Below are 27,695 nucleotides of genomic sequence, written 5' to 3'. Positions count from 1 at the left end.
AGCTTGAAGAAACATTAAACATGGCATTTAATCATCTGAGAACAATATTAAATTCACTGACATTAGGATAGAAAAGCAAGATATATGGCTTACCAACCATTCATTTAATCACTCAATAAAAGAAAAATATTTTACAGAATGTCATGAAAACACCAACAGTAAATAAAGCAGAAATGATGGAGAGTACATAAGAAAATACAGTAAAAGCTGCTTTGAGAATTTTTCAGGATTAGGAAAATCGTTTTTTTTTTTTTTTAACACACATACTGTATTAATATTTAAGACATGAATTCTATTCACCTCTCTCATTCTCGGCTCTGGAGAGATCTGACATATATTTTTCATAAAATGCTACTTGAGTTTAGTATATTCTTTAAAAACAGCTATATAAAAAATTTATTCAGCCACCTTTACGAGAAAGCAAAAGCAAAATAAGTGAAAACAAGTAAGAATAGCCAAGTTGAACTTAGAGGCTCCTTAAGCAAAGGAAACACATTAAAGTTTCCAATCATATATAGCAGTGTTTTTCAAACTTGGCAACTTTAAGAAGTGTGGACTTCAACTCTCAAAATTCCCCAACCAGCATGCTGGCTGGGGAATTCTGGGAGTTGAAGTCCACACTTCCTAAAGTTACCAAGTTTGAAGAACACTGCTACATAACATGAAGGAAAAAGCAAAAACACTTTGCACTGGCCATCTCAAACTTTAAGATTTCCCCCCCCCCCTTTATTGCTTAGAAAATCCTCAAAGAACACCAAGTCAGTATCTCCTGAATAACACCAGTATCCAGTATTTCACTTCTCCACCTGAAATAACAACTGTTATCTGCCTTCTGAATACCAACAAGAAATGGAAATTATACCCAAACTTTTTGTGTCGAAGGACACATCTGACATTTTATAATGACAGAATAATTTTCTGACTCAAAAAATTCCTAGCATGAAGGGTGTGGCAAATCACAGAAAGTCAATTTATTGGAAGACCAACTGTAGCAATTGTTCCCTGCCACCTAATTTAGCCTAGGATATTTTCAACCTTAAGCTGATCTTTATTTATTTATTTTTTCTAGACAGACGGGCATGCTTTCAAACAAAGCACCTTTCATTATTTTTCTTTTTTAAGGCAACCTATACAATTGAAAAGTTTTCTTAGAAATAAAGATACATCTTAGAAATAAAAATGAATACCAACCTGAAGCCTGATACTTTGCTTTGCAAGAAGCTACTTCCTTTTTAATTTTATTTAAAATTGAAATAATACATTCAAATATATAAAGTGTGGGTAAAGGGTTTGGTGAGCAACAAGGGCTGTCCAAGTATACAGTGATGTCTAAGATACTATGTTGGGGCTCCCAGATTTAAGCAACGATTATAGGAGGTTTTTAGGGCATTTTTAATATATGTTTTTTAATTATTTATAGATTTTATCCATGGTTGGAGGGACTTGTGTTTTTTCCTTTTTTATTATTGTGAGCTGCCCAGAGTCACCCGTTGGGGGAGATGAGCGGCATACAAGTTTGACAATCAATCAATCAATAAATAAATAAATAAATAAATAAATAAATAAATAAGATTCCATTTAATTTCATTTCAAATATTCAGGTTAGAATTACATAACTGCTGAAATAATATTGAACAATATTATGGCATAATCCTATCACCTGCAGAGGCATTTTCTTTTCTTTTCTTTTTGCAGATAAAAAAACGTTAGTTAACATATATGGCAGCCTTTCACAGTTCCACAGAAATACTGGGACGGCAAGTCCCAGACTTCCTAGCCAGTGGCCATGCTGGATGGGAGTTGTCGTCACCACACATTTAAGACTGCCAGGTTGGGAAAAGCTAATCTATGAAAAACAAGCGCCAGCTTCTATACGCATCAGTAACTTTCCATAATAAGCCCCAACAAATTGCTCTGTAGTTACAACTGTTTAATCTTCAATATAAAACCATGAAGCACATTGCTTCAATTACAAGTGTACCTACATTTTATCTTGTCTTCCTTTTATCTCAGAAATCATTAGGCTGAGTCAAGGGCAATTTTGCAGACCGAGCTGAACATCTCTGGGCCAAGACATTCTGCTGCCTAGAGCAATCCTAATGCTTCTTGATTATAGCCAGTACTTCTTAAGTGTGACTGCCTCTGGAGCCAGCTAGATCAACCCTGCCATATGAGTCTTACATAAGAAGCCAATTCTCATCATAGCAGAAAACAAAATGATGCTCAGGAATTTTATCTGCTCCAATCAATCTTTTCTATCTCACACGGTCCTCAGATCTCAGCTTGACCCTCTAAAAATTTACTCCTTCTGCTTCTTCTATGCTATCTTTAAACAGTGATGGATTTTGGATAGGAAATGCTGAAGCCCACTTGTCCCTAGCATTTCAGCTGTGCAATGATTCTCAAAGTGCCACTGAGAAATAAATCAGTATAGGGGTGAGGATGTACTGAATAATGGGAATAAATCTTCTGACATCATCAAGATATTCGTCTTTATTAGGATTGGGAAACTTTCTTGTGGTCTGAAATTTAGTAGAAAGGGTCACGTCAAGAAAGTGTCCAGGAGCATTATTTCTTGGGTTTTTCCATGTTTCAGGCTTGTGTGTGTGTTTGAAAGAGTTTAATGATTATCTCTATGCTTTAGATCAGAGCTCTCAAATGTGCTCTGTAGGCTGCACTTGCCCCTCCAGGTCATTTTCAGTAGCCCACAACAGTGTTTGGGAGTAGGTCAGTGCACATTTTGCTCAGCTATGCAGTAGAAGGGCAGCTGTTGGGGGTGGAGTGGAAGCTTGTCAATCAGGGTAAGGCATGGGGCTGCAATGCTCCTGGCTTGCACTGATGTTCTGTCATGGTTGAGGCTGGGACTTCCTCCCATGGCTCTTCCTTACGGCAACCTTGGAACCAGCAGGTAGTTCCATGCCCAGACTGAGTGGTCCAAAGATATCTACACTTCTGGTCCTGCACTGGGGCCTGCTGCAGGCAGAGCTAGGGTTTGTTTAAATTTATGATTCACTGGGGACGTGTGTGTGTGTGGGGGGGGGGCTCAGTGTTGCGGCTTTCTAGCCAGTGAGATAATCCTCATGCAATATTCATTGTGATGTGAGTTTGAGACCACTGATGGTTACAAACTTGAATAAACTTGAATTACCATGATCTTACTATTTCATTTCTGAAAGTCAGTCATATGACCCTCCTAGGAATCTTAAAAGCCTGGACTAATTTCAAAGGTCAATTTATTCAAACATTGAGCCATAAGCTGTTTATACAGGCATACAATTCAGTGTTTTACTATTTTACCTAAATGAGATACAGAGCAATACTCATAGCACAGGATGCTCCATTTAATGTTTAGTTTCTGCAGCACCTCACCTTTAAAACAACTGATGATCATATGGCCAATTTCATTAAACAAAATGAAAAACGTTTAAGAAGCACAAATAACTTCCTGGATTTATCCCCAAAATATCTCCTGTTTAAGCTTGTATTTGATACAGAGTTTTAAGGGGACAAAGAATTTTGAAATAGGAGTTGGAAAAAATTCTGATTCACGTTTTTATGCAAATTTACCAAATTTGTACTTTCTGAGCCAATATGGGAATGGAAATTCAATTGTACTCTAAATATTTATGTTTTTGAATTGTGAGATGCCATTCTCCAACAAAAACATATACAAAATGTATACATTTGGAAAAAGTATATAAAGCAATGCATATTTTAGTAAAAATTGCTTTCCTATGTAAGAAAATGTGCAGTCCTTGGAGTTCTCTGAGCTTGGTTGTTTTCTTGCAAACGTTTCGTTACCTGGCTAGGTAACATCTTCAGTGCTAGAATGGAATGGCGTTTGCTCTCTGTTTATATACTGTGGCATGCCCTGCCAGTGTTGGTGGGGGTTTTGCTTTGTTTTATTTTATTTTTTTCCTTCTGGTAGTTCCTTGATTAGGGTATTGTTTACTGCTTGTATGTCTGGTGATAATCTTGGTGTTTGTTGTTGTTCAGTCGTTAAGTCGTGTCCGACTCTTCGTGACCCCATGAACCATATTGCGCCAGGCCTTCCGGTCCTTCACTGCCTCCCTGAGTTTGCTCAGTTTCATGTTCATTGCTTCAGTGATGCTATCTAACCATCTCATCCTCTGCCGTCCTCTTCTCCTTTTGCTTTCAATCTTTCCCAGAATCAGGGTCTTTTCCAAAGACTCCTCTCTTCGCATTAGGTGACCATAGTATCTGAGCTTGAGCTTCATTATCGATCCTTCCAATGAGCAAAGGGTTGATTTCCTTTAAGATTGACTGGTTTGACCTCCTAGCAGTCCAGGGGACTCTCAAGAGTCTTCTCCAGCACCACAGTTCAAAGGCATCAATTCTTGGGCGCTCAGCCTTCTTTATGGTCCAGCTCTCACAGCCATACATTACTACTGGAAAAACCATAGCTTTGACTATGCGGATCTTTGTTGGCAAGGTGACGTCTCTGCTTTTTAATATGCTATCTAGGTTTGCCATAGCTTTCCTCCCAAGGAGCAAGCGTCTTTTAATTTCATGGCTGCAATCTCTGTCTGCGGTGATCTTGGGGCCCAAATAAATGAAGTCTATTACTGCTTCCATTTCTACTCCTTCTATTTGCCAGGAATTGATGGGTCCAGATGCCATGATCTTAGTTTTTTTTATGTTGAGTTTCAAGCCAGCTTTCGCACTCTCCTCTTTCACCCTCATCAAGAGGCTCTTTAATTCTTCTTCACTTTCTGCCATTAGGGTGGTATCGTCTGCATATCTTAGGTTATTGATGATTCTCCCTGCAATCTTAATTCCGGCTTGTGAATCTTCCAGCCTGGCATTTCTCATGATGTACTCTGCATATAGGTTAAATAAGCAGGGTGACAGTATACAGCCTTGTCGTACTCCTTTCCCTATTTTGAACCAATCGGTTGTTCTGTGATTGGTTCTAACTGTTGCTTCTTGGCCCACATACAGATTTCTCAGGAGACAGGTAAGATGGTCTGGTACCCCCATCTCTTTAAGAATTTGCCACAGTTTGTTGTGATCCACACAATCAAAGGCTTTTGCATAGTCAATGAAGCAGAAGTAGATGTTTTTCTGGAACTCTCGTGCTTTCTCCATGATCCAGCGAATGTTGGCAATTTGATCTCTAGTTCCTCTGCCTCTTCGAAACCCAGCTTGTACATCTGGTAGTTCTCGGTTCATGTATTGCTGAAGCCTAGCTTGTAGGATTTTGAGCATAACCTTGCTAGCATGTGAAATGAGTGCAATTGTGCGATAGTTTGAGCATTCTTTGGCATTGCCCTTCTTTGGAATTGGAACGTAAACTGACCTTTTCCAATCCCGTGGCCACTGTTGCATTTTCCAAACTTGCTGGCATATTGAGTGCAACACTTTAACAGCATCATTTTTTAGTATTTTAAATAACTCAGCTGGAATACTGTCATCTCCACTAGCTTTGTTGTTAGCAATGCTTCCTAAGGCCCACTTGACTTCACTCTCTAGGATGTCTGGCTCAAGGTCAGTGACCACACCAGCATGGACATCAGGGACATTAAGATCTTTCTTGTATAGTTCTTCTGTGTATTCTTGCCACCACTTCTTAATCTCTTCTGCTTCTGTTAGGTCCCTGCCTTTTTTGTCCTTTATCATGCCCATCTTTGCACTAAACGTTCCTTTCATATCTCCAATTTTCTTGAAGAGATCTCTAGTCTTCCCCATTCTATTGTTTTCCTCAATTTCTTTGCATTGTTCATTTAAGAAGGCCTTCTTATCTCTCCTTGCTATTCTCTGGAAATCTGCATTCAGTTGCTTATATCTTTCCCTTTCACCCTTGCTTTTCACATTCCTACTTTCCACAGCTATTTGTAATGCCTCATCAGACAGCCATTTTGCTTTCTTGCATTTCTTTTTCCTTGGGATGGTTTTAGTTGCTGCCTCCTGTACAATGTTACAGACCTCCGTCCATAGTTCTTCAGGCACTCTGTCTACCAAATCTAATCCTCTAAATCTATTCATCACCTTCACTGTGTACTCACAAGGAATATGATCTAAGTCATACCTGAGTGGTCTAGTGGTTTTCCCTACATTCTTCAATTTAAGCCTAAATTTTGCAGTAAGACGCTCATGATCTGAGCCACAGTCAGCTCCTGGTCTTGTTTTTGCTGTCTGTATAGAGCTTCTCCATCTTTGGCTGGAAAGTATGTAATCAATCTGGTTTCGGTATTGACCATCTGGTGATGTCCATGTGTAGAGTCGTGTCTTGTGTTGTTGGAAAAGAGTGTTTGCTATGACTAGCTTGTTCTCTTGACAAAATTCTATTAGCCTTTGCCCTGCTTCATTTTGTGCTCCAAGGCCAAACTTGCCTGTTATTCCGATTACTCCTTGACTTCCTACTTTAGCATTCCAATCCCCTATGATGAAAAGGACATCTTTTTTTGGTGCTAGTTCTAGAAGGTGTTGTAGGTCTTCATAGAACCGGTCAACTTCAGCTTCTTCGGCATCAGTGGTTGGGGCATAGACTTGGATTACTGTGATGTTGAATGGTTTGCCTTGGATACGCACTGAGATCATTCTGTCGTTTTTGAGGTTGTACCCCATTACTGCCTTTCCCACTCTCTTATTGACTATGAGTGCAACTCCATTTCTTCTAAGGGTTTCTTGCCCACAGTAGTAGATATAATGGTCACCCGAATTAAATTCACCCATTCCCGTCCATTTCAATTCGCTGATTCCCAAGATGTCGACGTTCAATCTTGTCATCTCATGTTGGACCACATCCAGCTTGCCTTGGTTCATAGATCTTACATTCCAGGTACCTATACAATATTGTTCTTTACAGCATCGGACCTTCTTTTTGCTTCCAGATACATCCACAGCTGAACGTCCTTTCGGCTTTGGCCCAGCCGCTTCACTCTTTCTGGAGCTACTTGGAAATGCCCTCCGCTCTTCCCCAGTAGCATATTGGACACCTTCCGACCTGAGGGGCTCATCTTCCGGCATCATATCTTTTAGCCTTTTAACATTGTCCATGGGGTTTTCTTGGCAAGAATACTGGAGTGGGTTGCCATTTCCTTCTCCAGTGGACCACATTTTGTCAGAACTCTCTGTCATGAACTGTCCGTCTTGGGTGGCCCTGCACGGTATAGCTCATGGCTTCACTGAGTTACGCAAGCTCCTTCACCACGACAAGGCAGTGATCCATGAAAGGGAATCTTGGTGTTAATCTCTGCTTATCTGGGTGATGATTGCTGGTGAGGAGATGTTCTGGTCTTCTGTTTTCCTTTCTACTGTCTCTTTTGAATAGTGTGTAGATGTTGTTTATCTCTATGTGCCTGTTGATGGCTGTCTTGTCTGAGTACCAAGCTCCCAGGAATTCCCTCGCATTTTTGGATTTAGCTTGGTCTAAGATGTTGACAGTTTCCCAGTTGAAATGATGGTTAAGTCCGTCTATGTGTTGTGAGATTAAGGAGTTTTCATCGTGTCTTCTGACTGCTAGTTGGTGTTCATGGATGCGCTCTGCTAGGCTTCTGCCTGTCTGTCCTACATAGGGGTTGTTACAGTCCTTACACTGTAAGTTGTAGATGACTCCTGTTTTTTCTTCTTGGGCTACTGGGTCTTTTGGTTTGCTTAAGATGTTTTGGAGGGCTTTAGTTGGTTTGTGTGCTACGGAGATACCACGTGGTTGTAATAGTCTGTTGGTAGTTTCTGAGACATTTCTGATGTATGGCAGGGTGATCCTTTTCATAGCTTGTGTTGGTTGTGTTGTAGTAGGTGGAATGGTCAGGCACTTTTTGATAAAGTTGCATGGATATCCATTTTGTTGGAAAATGTTGTATAGGTGATCTGTTTCTTTTTCCTTCTGTTCTGGGTTGCTGCAGTGTGTTTGTGCTCGTTTGAATAATGTTCCCACAAAGCTCCTCTTGTGGGAGGTTGGGTTGTTACATTGGTAATGGAATACTTGATTAGTGTGGGTTGTCTTATGATAGACTTGGGTTTCTAATTTGCTGTTGTTTCCTCTGCTGCTGAGGATATCCAGGAAGGGTAGCATGTTGTTGTTTTCTTCCTCTCTGGTGAATTTTATTCCTTTGAAGATGTTGTTGATAGTTTCATGTGTCTTCTTTAGTTGTTCCTTTTTTATTATAACAAAGGTGTCATCTACATACCGGATCCATACTTTAGGTTGTATGTGTGGAAGTGCTATAGTTTCTAGGCGTTGCATTACAATCTCTGCTATGAGTCCTGGCAGTGGTGATCCCATGGGTGTGCCTCTGATTTGTTGGTATATTTGTCCATCATCACCCAGATAAGCAGAGATTAACACCAAGATTATCACCAGACATACAATTAGCAGTAAACAATACCGTAATCAAGGAACTGCCAGAGGAAAAAACAAAACAAAACCCACACCCACACCAACACTGGCAGGGCATGCCACTGTATATAAACAGAGAGAAAACCCCATTCCATTCTAGCACTGAAGAAGTTACCTAGCTGAAACATTTGCAAGAAAACAGCCAAACTCAGAGAACTCCAAGGACTCCACAGTTCAACTCTGAGCTACATAGATACTCTTCTATCGGTAAGAAAAAGTGCATATTAAGAAAAGTACATTACAAAATGTATGTGAATTTTTGTATTGACTTTTTTAAATGGCAGACTGATATTGATTGATTGATTGGTCATATTTATATGGTTGCCCATCTCACATAGCGTGACTCTGGGCAGTGTACAATCAACTATAAAAACAATTTTTAAAACATTCAAGAAGTACAAAAATGTTTTTAATATTATTATAAAAGGCTAAGAGAGAGCATCAGATTATAAACAATGAAGCCACCTAATCAAATTATCATTCCCTTGTGACCCTCAGGCCTGTTGACACAACCAGGTTTTAAGGGACTTCTGGAAGGTCGGGAGAGATGGATCCAATCTCACCTCAGGGGGGATGATGTTCCATAGGACATGTGCCATGGCAGAAAAGGCCTGGGTCCTGTCAGATATAACTCCTTCACAATCGGGACCTGCAACATACCTCTTCTGCTAGACTTGATGAGACAGGCAGATATAATTGGGAAGAGGAGGTCCCTCACATAACCCAGCACCATGCCATGTAGGGCTTTAAAGGTCAAAAACAGCACCTTGAATTGGACGCAGAAGCAAACTGGCAATCAATGCAGCTCGCAAAGCAGAGGTGTAATGTGTGTTGCTCTAGGGGCACACAAAACTGCCCGCACCGCCGCATTCTGTACCAGCTGAAGCTTCCAATACTCTTTAACAGCACCTCATGTAGAGCATATTACAGTAGGCCACCCAAGAGGTGACCGGAGTATGAGTGACCATGAACAGAGCCTCCCAATCCAGGAACGGGCACAACTGGTACACAAATCAAAGCTGTGCAAAGACCCTCTCAGCCATGACTACCACCTGCTCTTCAAACAGGAGTCATAAGTGCAGGAGGTCCCCAAGTTGCACACCAGGTCTGTTTGGGCAGTGCAATCCCATCCAGTACCAAAGATGGCACACTCCCAGAATTGGCAGATCCAAAAAACCAGAGCCACTCAGCCTTGCCAGGGTTCAGTTGAAGCCTGTTGTTCCCCATCCAGGAAAACCAGATCAGGTGTGTGACATTGTCCCAAGTCGGGCTCTGGATGACCTGGGATAGGCCTATGGCTGTCATGGTGGCCATGAACTCCTGAGCTGCCTCTGACCCCAGCCCCAGAGAAGGCAGATTGAAGTCCCCCAGAATCATACTGTAAGTCTGGGGAACTCCACTGCCAGCCCGGCAATAGAGTCCAGCAACCTCAGGTGGGGAGGTTGCTACACAGCAGGGAGGCTGGTACAGCAGCACCAGGTCCCAACTGATCCCTAGAGCCCAACTTAATGAATAGGGTCTCACATCCATAGGGTGAGGAGTAGCACCCCTGAAAATCTTAAGAGACTCCTGGATGACAATCACCACACCTCCACCCCTGTCCTGGAGTCTTGGCTGATGTCACATACAAAACCCTGCTGAGCTTATTTCTGAAAGGATAATACATGCCAGGTCAGCCCTCTCATCTGTGATTAAATCACAGATGAAGGAGGTCTTATTACAGACCAACCAGCCATTTAGTAGCAGCAGCCGAAAGACAGGGCGTCTGAAGGTCTGCTGACCAGACACAGGGGTTGAGATCAGTGAGTTGGAACGTGAAACCATTATGAGGCACACTGGGCCTGTGTTCCACAAGAATGGCCTGCTCCCAGTCTCCCGCCACATCTATCCATGCCCGTCACCACCATGATGTTCCAATCCCCCCAATCCCCCCAAAAACATCAGTATCTCCCAAACCAACACCCACCCACCCACCCCCAGTTCCCAAGGCTGGGGATATCCTCCTCTCATTAATACCATCCATCCCACAGAGGGGAAGCTGAATCTCCTGAGGCACTTCAGCTGTAGCTCTCAGTGCCATCAGGGTATCCAACAACCACCTCCATTTCTCCACTCACAAACCCAGTAACCCCTCCCTAGCTGCTCTCACCAGACTGGTCAACCTCACCAACTCCCAACTCACCAACACCCAACCAATCCACTTCCCTTGCTGTCACCCAGGGGAGAGAATCGGTGCCTCAGTGGGAAACCCACCACTGATAGCCCCTAATTATTGACAACCTGTCCAGCAGACGGTGCCCACAATGTCGTTTTTTCATGTCACCTTGAGAGACTAGTAGAAAAAAAGGCAAAATGGCCCCCACAGGGGGTATCCACAGTATCTTGCCACTCTACTCCTATCCCTCCCCACCTAGCCACCGCCAGCAGTCCCCAATGTCCTGGTAGGCCCTTCAGTTGAAAAACCGCAAGAGATGCAGTTCCCAGCTCTGGCCAACATGGCAACACACTGTTGCAGCAAACAAAAATCCTGTTGTCATAAACCTGTGACTGGACTCTGATACCATTGCCACTGCTGCTGTCCAAAATGCTTAGTCTCCTGCCGCTGCCAGTCAGGAAAATATCCTGACGGTCAGGAAAACATTGATTTGGCCAAGATCCTCCTGCGCACAACCCCCGTCGGACAGCCCCAGCAGCCAGCTTCCACAAAAATCCTTGTTGAAGGAATACTTGAGGAAGGAAAAAACTGCAGGAGGGAGGAGGAAACGCGTCAGCCATCCTCCCAAGATGTTGCAAACAAACGCGGGCCTGTCCAGCAACATGGCCCAAAGCAGACCAAGTCCAAGTCCAAGTAGGAGTCAGCCCAAACATTCCTCCATTCCAATCCCGCCCAGGCACTGACCACCAGATATGCATCAACACTACAGCCAACCAGCTACCAGGACAATCTTTCCATGCTCCTGTTCTCTCCACCATCTCAGTTTGCATCAGGAGCTTCTTTTGCGAATAGATTTCTAACTAAATCAGCTCCACTTCTCAATTCTGTACAAAGTGATTTCCTAGGATCCGCAGCAGAATCTAACATTTACTCTCCGCCAGCCTGTTAAAGACAAATCAGGTTCACTCAACAGTAAGTGTCCTATGGGTAGGAATAGCTTCCAAAGACAGAGATTCACAATGAGCTATCAATTCCTTGAATGATCTGCTCTGGTTTCTTCCAAGTGATTCCTTGATAAGGGCAATTTCCAGTGCTTCCTCTGCAGGCTTCTCTTTGTCATCATTCTCTGGTATCTGATATCTTCCTCCACCTTTTCCTTCTCCAACACCCACTCCAATGAGTTATCAAGCTCATTCAAGCCAATATGGGGTGAATGTGCATATATGAAAATAACTTAAGGAATTTAATCAAATGTCAAATTAAAAGCCATGTTTGACATTAGTAGTAGATGAATTATTCATATTCTTTAATATTTACCATCATGTGCTTACAACCTCTATCCCCATGTTACTTTCAAGAATTCCAATAAAACAGTAGACTTTGTAATCTGCAGCACAACTATATTTATGTTTATTCAAAAGTAACTTCTAGTACATCCAGAGGGCCTTATTCCATAGTTAGTTTTCACAGCTTTAAACTATGACCATTCTCAATCACCTGAATGAGTTCCAAGCAGACATCTGAACCTAAAACCAAGTACAGTACTCAGATCTTCAGTCAACCTGTATGGTGGAGATGGAGAACCAGCTGCTCTCCAGATACAGGTAGTTCTTGCTTAATGATGGTAATTGGGACTGGAATTTCTGTCGCTAAGCAATGTGGTCATAAAGCATGACATCATGGGACCGTGCCACTTAGTGATGACAGTTCCAGCAAGCCCTGGTTACTGTTGCTAAGCGAATCACCACAGGTTGTTAAGTGAAGACCTTATGTAACTACGACTTCCAACTTCCTGCTGGCTTCTTCGTTGACTTTGCTTGTGAGAAGCCAGCAGGGAAGGTCACAAATCACAATCACATTACAGCAGGATGCTGTGACAGTTGGAAATCCAGGACAGTTGCCAGGGCCCGGATCGCAATCACATGATCATAGGGGCAATATGATGGCTGGAACTTCTAGGACCAGTCGTAAGTACCACTTGTTCAGTGGTGTTGTTAAGTCTGAACGGTCGCTGAAAGAGTGGTCATTAACCAAGGACCACCTGTATTACTAAGTGACCATTTCTAACAGCTCCAGGAATAATAAATACAGTTTATGGCATTTTCAATTTCTAGAGCAAAATGGGATATATATTTAACAAATATCTAAATAATACAATTTAGTTGTATTATTATAATACAATTAAAATACAATGTCAAGTCTTGGCTAGCTGCCCTAGTTCACTTCTCAGACAGTTATGGTCTCCTGCATGATATATAGCCCTTCTTTTTACCTGGCTGGGACAGGACTTTTTCTTGGATCACTGACCGAAGCCTCATTTTCTCTTCCATTTGTTTTGAGGAATCGTTCAAAGCAATTGCTGTTATGTGTTGGAACACTCATACAATAACCTTGAAAATGCACCATCAGTTTTCAAGTCAGCTTGATTTGAGCCCTGCTGGGCCTGTCATGCCACAAGGCATATGAACAGACTCTGCAATTTTTTTGTTCCACAAATATATTAGCTTAATCTGAAAATTAAATAAAATGTTAATTGGTAGGCTGAATTGAATAAGGTTGATTTTTTATGCAAAAAAGAGATTTCTACACAGTTCATTTAAAAATTAATGTAAGAATGGATAGTCATGGGCACTCTTTGCTCCCAATAATATCCTGTGTAGAATTAAGAAAAAAATATTCTCAGCAAATTTCTGCAATGCTTTTACATTCCAAAATAAGCAAAGAGAGACTAAAGCAATTTAATCTCACAGCAAGAAAGAAAACCAGCTGTAAAAATCCAGAGTGTAATATGAATATCCCTACTGGCAAGCTTTAAATATAACAAAAAAGTTGCATTTAAAGTGTCTCATTTTCACTGAATATTGCAAATGCATATAATCCATATTGAGAGTCTTTTGCTAAGAAGATATGCATCCATTTTAAAAATGATAATTCTACAGAAAAACATTTTGAAGGCTGCCACAACTTAAAACAGGGAGCTAATTTTTTTCTTTATAATATTTATCCTCTTTTTCTTTTTAAATCATGTTTATAAAATCATGCTTACAACAGAAAACACTACAGAATATTCATGTTATATACTCAGTTTTTACAACTGACCATCCAATGGATCAAATATAAACTATACTAGGATTTTAGCTTAATGAATCAAGAAATTTAACAGAATAAATTATGAAGCTTTCTCATGTTTGAGGAACAGATGCAGGTTATCTGACTGAATTGCATTATAAATAAAAGTGTAACAACCATTAACAGAGGTAATAATTTCAAAGCATGGTGGTAGACTGACTGGACCCTATTTCTGATGAGGATTTTTTAATGGCAATATACATTTTGGATGTGTTAATGAGAGATGCAGTGGAAGTCCTGTGAAACTGCTTATTCCACATAGAATCTGACTGCACAAGAAGATAGTCCCCACTCTTTCATGAAGTGCAGCAGGAGGGGACTCAGAAGTGAGCATTTTCTTCACTCCTGATTTTTAGAAAGCTTTTGAAAACTCGGCTATTTAAAAGAAAATTCAGGAACAGAGGAGCTGGTTGGTTGGTTGTACCTGGGATAACTGAGGCTGCTAGTATTATGAACTATTTGATCAATTAATATGTGACAATTAATTAATATGATTGTTAGATTTTGCTTATGATTTGGTATTTGGTTTTTTGGTCATTATCTTTTTCACATATTGTACTGCCTTATTGTATTCTTTGCTTATGAGCTGCTTAGAGGCAGAAGGATTGAAGCTGCATAAATAATAAATAAATCTGATCTTTCTGAACTGCAAAATTCCTTCATTCTTGTGGCTTGCTATTTTTTCATACAAGGACTCAGAGTATTACTAGACTCTGGACCAGTTGCAGCTTCCAAATGGTCTTTAACGGCAACCCCATATAGAGTGTATTATAATTGCCTACATGGGAGGTGACCAGGGTGTGAGTGACCATGAATAAGGGCCTCCCAATCCAGAAATGAGTGTAATTGGTACACAAAATGAACTTATGCAAAGATCCATTTTCTTTAATGAATCATATTGATTATTAATTAGTTTCATTTTTGGACTTCCTGAATGCCTAAGTTGAATAACCAGCAAGGTTTGGTCTCATAAAGAACTTTTGGGGAAGGCCCTGGCACTGGTGCAGATGGAAGCAACATCCACTTCTAGCTCTAGCATCTACCAATAATATCACGTCTCATGTTTGATCTTATGGTCATGCAAATTTGAAAGAAAGATGAGTCAACCTAATTAGCATTTGGCCTAATGAAGAAAGCAAAGTTGCCACGAGAGAGAGAGAGACAGAGAGAGAGCGCGCACGAGGGAAAAAGCTGAAAGCTCCCCTGATGTTACACTCCTCAATCATCATGGCCATTGGATTGGGGTCTTACCTTACTACTTTCCAGCAGTTGGTCCCTTACTGCTGCTTTGAAGTATTATCTGCCATTATTGTTCAACAGCATTATAAGCATTTTTTCCCAGCTCCTCCTCACAACTGCCACCACAGTCATATTGCTTGCATTTAACCTGATATACATGAGGTCAACCAAAGCTGCCACAGGCAGTGACATTTCCAGTTGGCAGAATGATCCATAGTGGGGGCAAGAGACAACAGCACGCTGCTTGTCAATTCCAGAACTGACGGACGGTCAATCGATAATAAAAGATAATAGGACAGGCAGTTGAAGATACTTCATGTCAGACAAAAGTGCTTTTTTTTCCTCAACAAATTTGAATGCTGAGCAGCATATGGAAATTATCCCTAACCTTAACAGATATATATATAGTATTGCTTGTTCAGCGACAATTGCAGAGATTATGCTTCCCTTCAAAATAGGCAAAATAACAGTGGTAGATTTTTCCTTATCAGTTTCCTCATGACTTTTTTTCCCTTTAGCATCTGTTAAAAAGAAATGTTTGCCATTTTCTGTAAGTGCATCAACACTGACTATATTATGAAGCCCATACTAAACTCATAAGATTCATTATGCCACTTCTGAAACAAAGGAATAAGCAGAAGGCTTTTGGCTTAAAAGTTAAAGTTCTGGCTCTTCATGTGTACAGTAAAATCTCACTGGAAGCTAGGATAAGAACATGCAAAACATTTCTTAAAAACACCTTAAAAGGGCCACACTGAACACAACATTCAAAGGAGGAACATCAGATTAGTTCTGGTTTATATTCATTTTACTCATTAATTTGTAGCCTGCTTTTCAACCTGAAATGAGTTACCTGGCTTGTCATGATGGCTAATTTTATACTGATCTCAGACAAGCAAATTGCTATTTTCAATCCTGTTCTGTTCTACACCATTCTGCCATTCTGTACATTGGAACCAAGAACAATTTTCTTTCTTCCTGTCTCTAGGGCAAATAGGAGAACATCTTAATATAAATATAGCAAGATTTTTATGATTGAAACAGCTTTGAAGGTTATTTTTTGCTACCTTGCTTTTGTATCACTCAATATCTGAGATCAATCATGGTTCAGAAATAATCAAGGATCAAGCATATGTGGCCTGAGTTACTCATTACCTCACCATTAGATATACAGTACTAATCATAGGTATCTATTAGAAACCACAATGATGGAGTCATAATTTATGTCATTTTCGCAGTGACATCATGATGTGATTTGTGTGATAACAACATAACACCAATTATGTTACTCGCCCTCCCCACTCTGCAGAGGCCTACGATACTAATAGCATCTGAATGAGATCAAAGACTCTGCTGCCTTGATTGAACTTAACTTTCCTAACAATTACATGGCAGTACAGGATTTTTTAAAATGGCTAATTAATATGAGTCACATTTTAACTAACAGTACACTAAATGCTAAAAACCAGCTGTATAGGAGAATAAATGAATGGTTAACCATACAGATTACTGTATCATTAGGGTTTGTCACTTGCAGAGTATCATATACCGATACTGTTCCAAGAACCATCAAACCTTTATTTTACCTTAGCCTATGAATACTTTTCAAAATTAAAAAAAATCAATTCTCAGTCTTAATTTATTTATTATGCCTATTCAAAATACTTCCATATTCTTTGAATGTTAGAATATACTTGCTAACATTAAGTGGAATTTAAAAGTGGAACCAATTATCCAAAAAAGTGGTGGGCTCTCTTTCACTGAATGCATTCAAGAAAACCCTTCAGAGCTATTTGTTGTGGATGTTTTAATTTGGATTCTTGTTCTAAGCAGGGGGTCGACTGTAAAATCTCAGTAATGATCTCTCCCAACTCTATGATTTTCCTATTTGTATTCGGCTTAGAACTGGTCAAAAACATCAGTGATCATCCCTCTATTCCCCTGAAGTGAGAACTAATTCTTTCTTTTACTTTATATTATATTTTTTAATTTTAGTAGTAAACTTTGGGGATTATCATATATTTCTTCAATGGAAGAAATCATTTTTCTTGTATGAATGCAAGGGAGGTCACAATTACTGTAAATCTCCCAAAGGCTAGGTGTGGATAGTATCCTTAATGGGAGAACTGCCTGGAAACTACTTATCTTGTTCTAAATTCCTTGGAAGAAAAGTTAAGGAGATAGTGTAATGAATAAATAAATGAATACTTTTTTTCCGAATCCAAGAAAAATGTAAATCAACAGAGATTTTGTCTGCAGAAAATATTCCCTAATGTTACATCCATTTTAGCTACATCAAAGTCACAGAGATACAAGGTTTATTTTCCTTTTTTCAAAGTATACTTTTTAAAATTCTATAGCCACTTCAAAGGAAATCATGAAGCAGCCCATCTTTTAAAACAACACCTATAACAGCAATTTGTGCTACTGAGAATTACAGGATATGTGAAATACAATATGGCTCTTTCAGTGTTTCACAGCTCTAGTGCCGTTGCAAATATTCTCAACCAAATTACAACCGCATAAAGCAGCGGTTTGAAAAACAGACATTTAAAGTAACATACTAAGCCTACAAAAGTGGAAAAGAAAGTTTCTTCAGATTATTTTTCAAATTCAAGAAATGTAATAATACAGATCCATGTGTACACAATATAATCCCTACTTTTAATTCTAGCTGGAAGTAGATGTCAGGCAGCCTTCCCAGTGGACTCAGTTGAAGACCCTTTACATGACACATAGTGAAGGATTGATAGAGTTTTGCCTATGCTATTGAAACGGTGTCTTAACCTGCATTAAAACACTGGCGGGGTAAACCAAAGATTGGTCATGATTGCCCACTCAGGAAAGGGGGAAGAATGGAAAAAGGCAGCCTTAAGGGCTTGTTGACCAGACTGAATTAATTTATACTTCTAAGGCATTATAATATAATCCTTTCTTAACTTAACTGTCTTGAAATACAATAACAAATACTCTTGTTTGAGAGCAAGTGTACAAAAAACACGGGAATATTTCTTTATCTCATCTCTGATTTTGCACTGATCCCAACTTGTTATGCACTGATTCCAACTTCTGGAAGAAGGCAGGATTCTTCTAGCTTCACCTGCCTTGTATTTTGGAAGGACTTTGAACAATAAACTACATACGACTGTTAATAATATTTGGCAGCTACAATTTTAGTTAATGATGACTTTAATCAGAAGCATAACTGTGGGGTGGGGATGGAGAAATAGGTAATGATCACAGTACATGAGGAGAGAGAATATTCCCTTCTCTGCCTAGTCATCAGCCCATAATACCTATCTATTCTGTGAACAGAAATAATATAGGATGTTATGAAAAAATGTCTCCTACTGATGCCAATGGGAGATTATTTTTCCTTCTAATTTTCCTAACTATGAAGGAATAGTTAGTGATGGGAAAGTCTTAGGAAACACAATAGCCTATTCTTCTGTTTATTACTTCTATACTAAATGTAGATAGTTTATAAATGCCCCAAACTCTGATCCAGGTATAATTTTTGGACTAAAAACTGCAATCAGTGGGTCATACTAATTAACGTTAGTATCCAAATTAGTATTCAGACAAATAGATGAATATTTATTCAGAAATAAGGTCTAATGAGTATGTTTTATTTTTTTCAAATAAACATGTCTTATAGCTCCTTGATCATTGTATCATTTATGGCAGGAGAACTGCAGGTACTTTGTTTTCTGTAGCCAAACTGCAACTGACTCTTTTTTATAAATGTGTTATAAAAAGAAAAGTTTTAATTTGTACTCTTTCCACATCCCAAACACATTCTTGAAAGTTTAACAGAACATCAGTCTTTCAGAGGACCCCAAAACTGTTTACCTTAGTAGCTGTTTTTCTTTCCAGGTACAGAGAAAAGAACCGCCCAGATGAAGATATTTTTACAAGTGATTGTTGCACCAGAAAATACATTTAAAAACAAAACCAAACCTGAAATGTATGTATTGGCAATATAGATCTCTTATGTCTATGTACTTTCCCATTCATATTAACATGCAGATATTTCTGACATGAGCTTCGTCTTATAGTCATATTTTTTATTTATTTTTTAATCACTGCTGCACTCATATTCGGGGCACAAGGAAAAAAAATCAGGCAACTAAGGGAGAAAATGCTTTAATCTTAATATCTGACAGGTTTTACTCTAATTGGTTTCTGAACAACAATAATATAGGATTGAATATATAGAAAAGACTGAAATGTGTATCTATGGTAACTTTTTCACTGATACAGTAGTGAAGTGATTGAGTATTTTAAGCCTTTTCCAAGCAGATCCAAATCTTTGTAAAACCCTTCTTTAAGATTCCCAATGAGCTTTTTAAACAAGCAAGGCACCTTGTTCCTGGAACATTTTTGGTTTAAAAATCTTGGGCTCTGTAATCCAGTAGACCTCTGACTATAAAAACTGCCCAGTCATACAGAGGAAAGCACTGTTCTTGTGTGCAAAGAGTGGAACAAATATTTAAAGGGTTAGAAGCAGAGAGCTTTTGTCAGGGGGCTGCAATTTGTATTGGTCCACCTAATTTTCAGACATACCTCTCTGTGCAGCATCATTGACTTGTTGCATGACTCCTCTTCCCAGGCCAGGCAAACAGCCCTTGCTGGCAATAATTCTCTCTGCTGTGTTATTTGGGGCACCATAAACTTGCTTTCCACCTCTGTTGATCCTTGCATTCTCTTCAGTCTCTTACTTCTAGTCCAGTGTTGTCCAAACTTGGCCACTTTAAGATGAGTGGACTTCAACTCCCAGAAGGAGTTGAAGTCCACTCATCTTAAAGTGGTCAAGTTTGGACAACACTGTTCTAGTCCTTGTGATTCTTCTTCCTCATTACACTTTTCTGTACTTTTCTTCTGATTTCATGTCGGTGCTACAAACAGACTCCAGTGATTGAACCCTGCTCTAGTCAATGCCTGCTTCTCTATTGCATTGTGTCGTAAATGGGTCATTTCTATTGTTTCTTCAAGCCAAGCCAATTTTCTGCCACTGACATGGACTTTGATACTGCATTCACTTCTAACTGAAAACTACAATCTGGAATTACCATTATAAACTCCATATACTCCATATCAGTATATCCTCATGAATGGCAATGAGAAATCCTCATTCAAAGTATCATATGTATGACTCATTGAGGGCCTTTTGGCAAGAGACTGTGACTAAGAAACAGTTCTGAGAAACATAGTTTTAGGTTTTTACAGTATTTGACAGTGTTGGTTCTGCCCATTAAACATAATTACAGTTGTTAAATTTAAAGGACTTCACACCAGTCTTTTCTCTGCCACTGTCATTCCATTTACATGGTTCTTCTGCATTGTATTGTGTTGTATATTGTGAAACAAGCTTGTGCAGCTTAAAAATGAATGAATGAATTGCAATAGCAGCACCAGTTTATTCAGAGTGGACAGGCAAAAGTGCTACTGAACCTCTTCAGGTCTTCTATACCTTTAATTAAATGTTTACTGATTGCAGGCTCTGCCTATTTTATTGCCTCTTGCTGAGAGCTGAGGTGGACCTGGTAATTAGCACTTAGAAACTGCCTGATAATCACCCCCTAAAATAGCTTGCCTGATTACCCCTTATAAACTATTTTTATTCATGATATGGAGATTTACTTATGACTTTTTTCACATTTATTTTTCATTTTATACAGTAAAATAAAACTATTTTGTTAGACAAAAATAAAATGTAAAATTAAAGAAGAGAAGGTAGTAACGAACACCTCCACATCTGCAGGGTGGAAAGCTGACAATGAGGAACACTTAATCAATAATCTCACTGCACATTTAAAATGAAGCAATTAAATGGACAGCACCTGGAAAAAAAGGAGTATTTCATTAATGTTGAAATGAACCTTTACTGAATGGGACACGTGTGGGTAAACATTAGAAAACGATCTTGCCCACATGGAAACATATGATTGTAAAATGAAGTACTCTATTAAAAGCTGTGTAGAACCAATATGCTTTCGGTTGATTGCAGAAAAGGAATAGCTTTTAAGGGCTCTAGCTGGAAGCAACATTACTGTTTTTATTCGAACATCAATTTCTACTCTGTCTTGTCATCAGAATTATCTAGTAACCCCATCTATTTTCAGGATTTGTTGTAACAGGTAACAAACTTTACAGATAAAAGGCAATACATGTAGCATCTTAATACTCCTCCAAAAGAAAACAGTGTTCCATTTCTAACATGATTGCAGTTTATGCATTTCTACATTCTACCCTGTTCTCATCTTCCATTTTTTATAGTGCTGAATGGATCAATTATGTTTGCAGTGATATTATTCCTAGAAGTTTTGTTTTTAAAATTCACACTGTTAAAGACAATTTAATTTTTAATTCTGTTTCCATTACTTTGGTTTTGGTCATTTTCCCTCAATTTAATTTCACCATAATCTAATCATCATTGTCATCTGCATAGGTAAATATGGTGAAAAATAATACCATGAGTACAAAGTATTAATTTTTATAATATGACTAATAACAGAAGCCAACATTCAGTGGTTTTGTTTTTCAAAACAAGAAAAAAAAAGCAGCATGTAGAAGAGTAAAAATAATTAAAATTATTATTCCACATCACTTTATTTTCAAGTCAACATATTTATCTAACTCAGAACCCATATTTTTGTATGCATTTCTTGGATCTTTCCTATCCTAAATTCCCTGGCAGTTGTGCCCAGTAGTGAGTGTAGTTGGAAAACATCTGATATAAAATTCTATATTCAGTAGTATAGAAATATAATTGCTTCCTATATTTAGTTCCCACCACATACTCATTACACTCATCTACATTATATAAAGTAAATTCCATAGTTAAATACTATGAATGGCTCCGTACTCTATGCTTTCTTTTTTAGAAATACTGCAAAAAGATTAGTGCAACACAAACATAAAGGTTCTTAAAGATATTTTAAACAGCCTGCTTCTTAGAGTTTTCTTATCTGGAGAGGAACAATGTGCAGTGGCCTTTTCTCTTATTTTCTTCTTTCTCAGTTAATGGTGCTAAACAACAATATATGGAGATGAATAACACAATACTGTCAATTTTTTATTATGACCAATATCTGACTTTTATTTGGACCTTCAGATTTTACTCTCTTGGCTTATGGATATAGGTGTTTTAATTCTACCAGAAGGCAGTTCCCAGACAAGGCCATGGGCAAGTAGGCCATATCTTTTGGTAAAAAACTGTAGTTGAGTGATAGGGTATGCAGACCCAGGTTCAACAAACTGCTTCTCCAGAGAGGGCTGAGAAAAATATCTGCTAAAATGATGAACAACTGCTGCCAGCCATAATAGGCAATGCTAAGTTGCATACTATACAACTTGTAATGATATGTTTCATTATAAGGCAGCTTCCTTTGTGCTGTTTCTGGACAGTGAGTTAGGTGATATTCAAATATGCCAATTGAAAGCAATTTTATTCAGCCCCAATTAATGATCATTACCAGTTATTGATTGTTACCCTGTGTAGTGGCTATCCATTAAGGGTGGACTTCAGATCCTCTTGGGCTTCCAGATTTATTTGAAAAATAAATGTCTCTGAATAACCAAGTTGTGCCAGATAACCCTTAGATATTATGAATAGTATGGTTGTCATCTTTTCCTTTTAGAACTTACCATCTATTACCCATTATATAACATTTTTATCCATACAGCATTTGCATTTCCTTTATTAGAATTCTTTTCTAATCAGTGACTCACAAACAATATAGTACTTACTATAAATAAAATTATATCCATAAATTCAATAATAGAGATTAAACTATATAAATACTGACCTTGTTTCTTTCAATCCTTCTTTCTGAATTACTTCCAATATTTGCTTTGCAGTCATTGGTGAATTGGGATGTTTTTCCAGTGCCTAGAAAGAAAAATATGCATAAGAAGGTAAACAATAGTTATCTACTTACAGTTCAGTGACTGTGCTATTATGTGTTTAATATAAGCTTTCTTTAAAGAAAAGATAAAAAGCTCTAGATTTTCTGTCAATCACTGTAGAAGCAGTTGTAGCTTACAGCAGGGTTAGATTGTTAAATCAGGGGCAGTATCTTAGTGGAATGCACAGAAAGATTCTTCACATGGCAGGAAAAAAAATAAGAATGCTATTTATGACTACAAATGCAAGACACAATTTATTTCAAAGTATCTTTTGCTACTATTTCAATTTATTATCACTTATTCTATAATTTTGAGAAACTCTTCCATTTGCTATCAAAAACAATGTTAAGCTTGAAAGAACAATTATAAATGGGGGGGGGGAATCATAGGTCAGTCCTGAAATATACATTTCAGTTTTATATGCTGGTCTTTGACTGCAATAAATATTTCTTCTTCAACATTCCATTTTAGCTCAGTTTTCCACTTCTTTGTCTTCCTTGAAGAGAAAATAAATCCATAATTCTACCTAAGTAATATGAAATCATTGGAGTTGGGTGGCTATAATAAATTTAGATAAATAAATAATAAATAAAGCCTCTGCTTTTTTTTACGATGTTTTCATTTCACCTAAAAAGACAATTAGTCCAGGGGATTTAACCACCAGATGCAGAAAACAGCAGTACTATTTCAACTGGCATATCTACACCCATCCTCAACCACTCCTGAACTGCTCTCCTGATGAGTTCACAGCAACCAACAGAACAGCACAAACAGTATAACACTAAAAATAAATTAATGAACATAATTGTAAAATTGATAAGTCTTCCCAATTCTTCAAGGAGATACTATCAACATCATGACTGGGATCTTGTAGTGATTCATGCTCAGCCTCTGCAGATATATCACTTTCAAATACAAGGAAGTAACAAGACCATACATGAAATTCCCCAGCTGCAAATATGTTCTAAAATTTGAAGACTGAAACCTACATGTAATCTAATTATAGATGTAAAATGTTCCTTTCACTGAAGTTACATGTCAACAATACCTATAATTTAATATTGTCTTGGAGTAATAAGGTAAATGGAATGAAACATCTTTCCAAACTATTCCACTGAACTACTAAAGCTGTTATTTTTTTTTTATTTCTCATTTATATGTTTAAACATTGTCTCTTCTTTTCAAATCACATGAAACATACCCTGTGGTTACTCCGCTAATACTTAATTCAAAGCTTAATACATAGACAAGCATAAGCCAGAGCTGAATCAAAGGTTTTGGGAGACAAACAGAACTTACAAAGAAACAAACTGCAGATAATACCAAATAAATCCAAAAGGATTGGTTGTCAAAAGAGTAAAACCCTAAATATTAATTGCACTCATGACAGTGGATATATAAAGTGGATCTGGGAGGTCAAAGAAATCAAGTAAAATATATAAAAACAAGAAGGCAGATGAAAGGAGAGGTAAGGGAAGAAGAAAGAAATGCAACTGAACTGGAAATCTTCCAGAATTTAAACTAAATAGACCTAGAAGGATAGAAGAAGAAACTATAGTCTAGCAGACATTGCTATGAAGGGTATTGACTATACAAAGGTGAGATTACTCACTGTGGAAGATTCCCTGTTTCTTTTTCCAAGTATGGGTCTCAGCCCACCCTGGCAGCGCCTCCCTGACAGTGAGCTAATTTCGGTAGTGCTGTCCCCTTCTCTATGACATCACAATCTATGCTCCAACTGTTGTAAAATGACTAAAGTGGAAAGGTGAAAACAATTTCTTGCCTGCTTTAATCTTGGAAAAAATGAAGGCAGAAAATATACTGAACTAGACAAGGGGAAAACAAGAGCCCACTGCAAGGATGGACACAGAAAATCATCTTTACAAAGGCAGAGCACCAACAAAGAAAAACTGATAAAAACAATTTGCACAATGCAAAAAAATTAGCCAAGCCCATGAGGCAGATTTCCATCACCACCAAGAAACAAATAGAGCAAGCCAGCTTCCTAAAATGTTAAAAAGATAAAGACTGTGAAGGAGTAAATAAATAGCCCATTGTGTCAATAACTTTGACTTCTGTATAACCTAGCATAGCCTGGGATTTCAAACATCTTGCTGAATTGAAGTTTTTATTCATCCAACCCTTCTGAATAACTTATTACCAAAAAGCAAAGAAAATGCGTTCCTACAACAAGAGGCAAATATTTCTTGAGTCTGAAAAATGTTAAAGACAGGAGCCAAGTATATTATTTGGAAAGAAAAAAGTCATTGTTTTGGCATACCATATTAAAGAAGGAAATGTTTCGTTGGCAAGGGAAAATGTGTTGCTTATGAGAAAGCATAAGGTAAATACTTCATTAATTTTTTAACTAGGGTTGAAGTGGTCATTATCTTCCAGCATAGTATCAGTGATATATCTGAGAAATGATCTACTAAAAGCAAATTACTGCATCTTCTTCCTTCTCTTCTTCCAGTGGCTTTTTCCTACTTTTTTAATGTTAATATATCTAAAAATGAAGAAAAGTTAAAATGCAATTATATTATACAAGAAAAGTCATAATGCAACAAACAAATTGCTTTACATTTAGTAAAAGTGATGAGAGCAAACGAAAACTCACACTATCCCCATAAAATCATCAATGCATGTACCATCTGAAAGCTTCAGAACAGAGAAATAAATGGGTCTCTCTATTCAAATTGTTATTCTTTTCTAAGCTGTCCTGCAAAAAATGCTACAATCTGAAACCTTTTTTTCATCAACATTAAGGGATGTAGGCTAAACAAATTTTATTTTACATCAGACCAACCCCCCTCCCCCCCAAAAACAAAAATCCCTACAACTTTCAGTATTCTATGGATTCTAAAATATGGCATTACATTAAAGCCTAACAGCAAACATCTTCCTAAGCAGGTGTCAGGACTCTGATGAAGCTGTTGAACAAACCAAAGGAATACTGCAATCAAAAACATGGGGAATTTTACCTAAGTTCTACACATGTTGACACAACATTATTGACTTTAAGGTGTTGAGACTTAAGCCAAGTTTCTTAAATTCAATCCTAACTTCCCTTACTATATCTATGTATCACTTTCTTTCCTGTAAGCCTTATGTCAGGAACACTTTGCAGCATGTTGATCCAAATCCAAGCATGACCTAAGCATCTTATATAGGAAACCACAGAGTAAATATCATCACCAGAGAACTACAAATTAATCACAGCCACAAAAATGCGTGTCCTGATGAAAAAGATTTTACACTAGGTTATAGCAGGCTTTCACAATGCCCACTGAAAAAGGAAAGAAAAACAACAATTCTAGAAAAAGGCACTGTTGCATTGCCATTTCATGTCATAGGGTGAAAATTGGGAAAAACAGGGTCTTACCAGTACTGGTTCTAACTGTCAAACAAAGCAACTTTACTTGATAGAATGGAGAGCTCATGTTGGAATAACCAACAATATCAATGCCACATCAGGTTTCTGTGGGAGTCAGAAGTGAGGGAAGAAAATAGAGACCTGGTGTAGATTAGACTGTGGTTTAAGGTCATGTCATCAGGGCTTTGGACAGACCCACAGCTCATTCCGGTGTACCCTGAGCATGCTTCCCTTTGTACTTTCCAACTTCAGAATTTACTGTTGTGTAAATAATTGCTTGAGTGCTATCAGAGGGCAGTTCTCTAATTGAAGGGTATGTTGACTAGGTAAATGCAGGCTGTGACTCAAAGAATTTGAAATCAAAGTGCATCGTTTATCTGGATTTCTAACGGAGGGAGCACAGAATGGAGAGAGCTAAACTTCCAAAGGTCTCTAACTGGCAATGAGAAGGGAAGGAATTGGGAGGTTTGAGTGGAAGGATGTGTAATAATAAAACTAGGTCTTTACTCCACTATATATTTCAGCAGTCAGAGTAACTAGTTTAACTAACAGTAACTTCAGCTAAAGATGGCTAGAGATACTAAGAGAAAAATAACCCACAGTGGTTAAGTTATTAGGAACCAAGTAGCTAGTCTAGTAAGGAGAATAATCTCTGGAAATTAACTTAAACTGCATTCCTTAGAGCAAATCTGATTTTAATAAATACAAAGCCAAGCCTTAAGCAACTTTTGAAACAGTATCTGGTAAAGATATTTCTAAAGAATAAAAAGCTGTGTCCAAGTTGAAACAGTGTTTATCCATAGCATGCTTCTTACTTTATTCAATATAGAGCAATGAAAGTCTCTTTAACCTTTTTAAGTTAAACCATTGACATTATTTATATTCTTGTTTCCAAACATTACAGCATAAATTGAGCCAATTCATGTCTACCCCACATTCCACTAAGTCATGTTACTACAATAAACAGAAGAGTTCCAAATCAGTAAAATATTTTGGTGGCTGGCAGCAATACTATGAGGAATCTTATGTAACCCCACAGATAAACATATTTCCCATTATTTCTTAACACCAAAATAACCTACCAGTTTCTGATAAAAGGCTGTCCAATTTAATGCTAATTGCAGGCAAACTGACCATAATAAGGGAGTATATATACAGAGTGTGTGTGTGTGTGTGTGTATGTGTGTATGTATATATTATATATATGTAGCTTTGGATAATTTTCCTCAATAAATAAATGTACGTATAATGCTTTTGACTCATTTGTTTTAGGACTTGTGTGGAGAATAGATCAGGTTTTAAGTCATAGTTATTGCAGAAATATTCAAAATTCAAAATGGTTCACAAACTTTTAAGCACCATTGTATATATACTTTTATAAAGAAAGAGTGAATGAATCAAGAGAGGGAAGACAGAGAGAACTGTGGTTTGATGGAGTTAAAGAAATCCTCAGAAAGAGAGAGATGAGAAATTTAAAGAACAAAAGACAATATATGAAACATACTGGATGTGATGGAAGCAAGGAT

At 38.1% G+C, this 27,695-nt stretch overlaps 1 protein-coding gene across 1 annotated transcript in view; it reads right to left on the bottom strand.

Moving 5' to 3' along the window:
• Positions 1–27,695, bottom strand: part of ASXL3 (ASXL transcriptional regulator 3) — a 159,847-nt gene that overhangs the window by 84,944 nt on the left and 47,208 nt on the right. Inside the window, exon 2 of the mRNA XM_088130735.1 lies at positions 22,697–22,779. Within this exon, the coding sequence (XP_087986861.1) occupies positions 22,697–22,779 (83 nt within the window). The remainder of the gene's footprint in view (positions 1–22,696; positions 22,780–27,695) is intronic.

Source organism: Python bivittatus, unplaced genomic scaffold (assembly GCF_059951505.1).
Source record: "Python bivittatus isolate LINGU-HERP-01145 unplaced genomic scaffold, Pbiv_v1 ctg000840_np1212, whole genome shotgun sequence".
NCBI classification, from domain to species: Eukaryota; Metazoa; Chordata; class Lepidosauria; order Squamata; family Pythonidae; genus Python; species Python bivittatus.
This window is presented reverse-complemented; position numbering and strand designations above follow the sequence as displayed.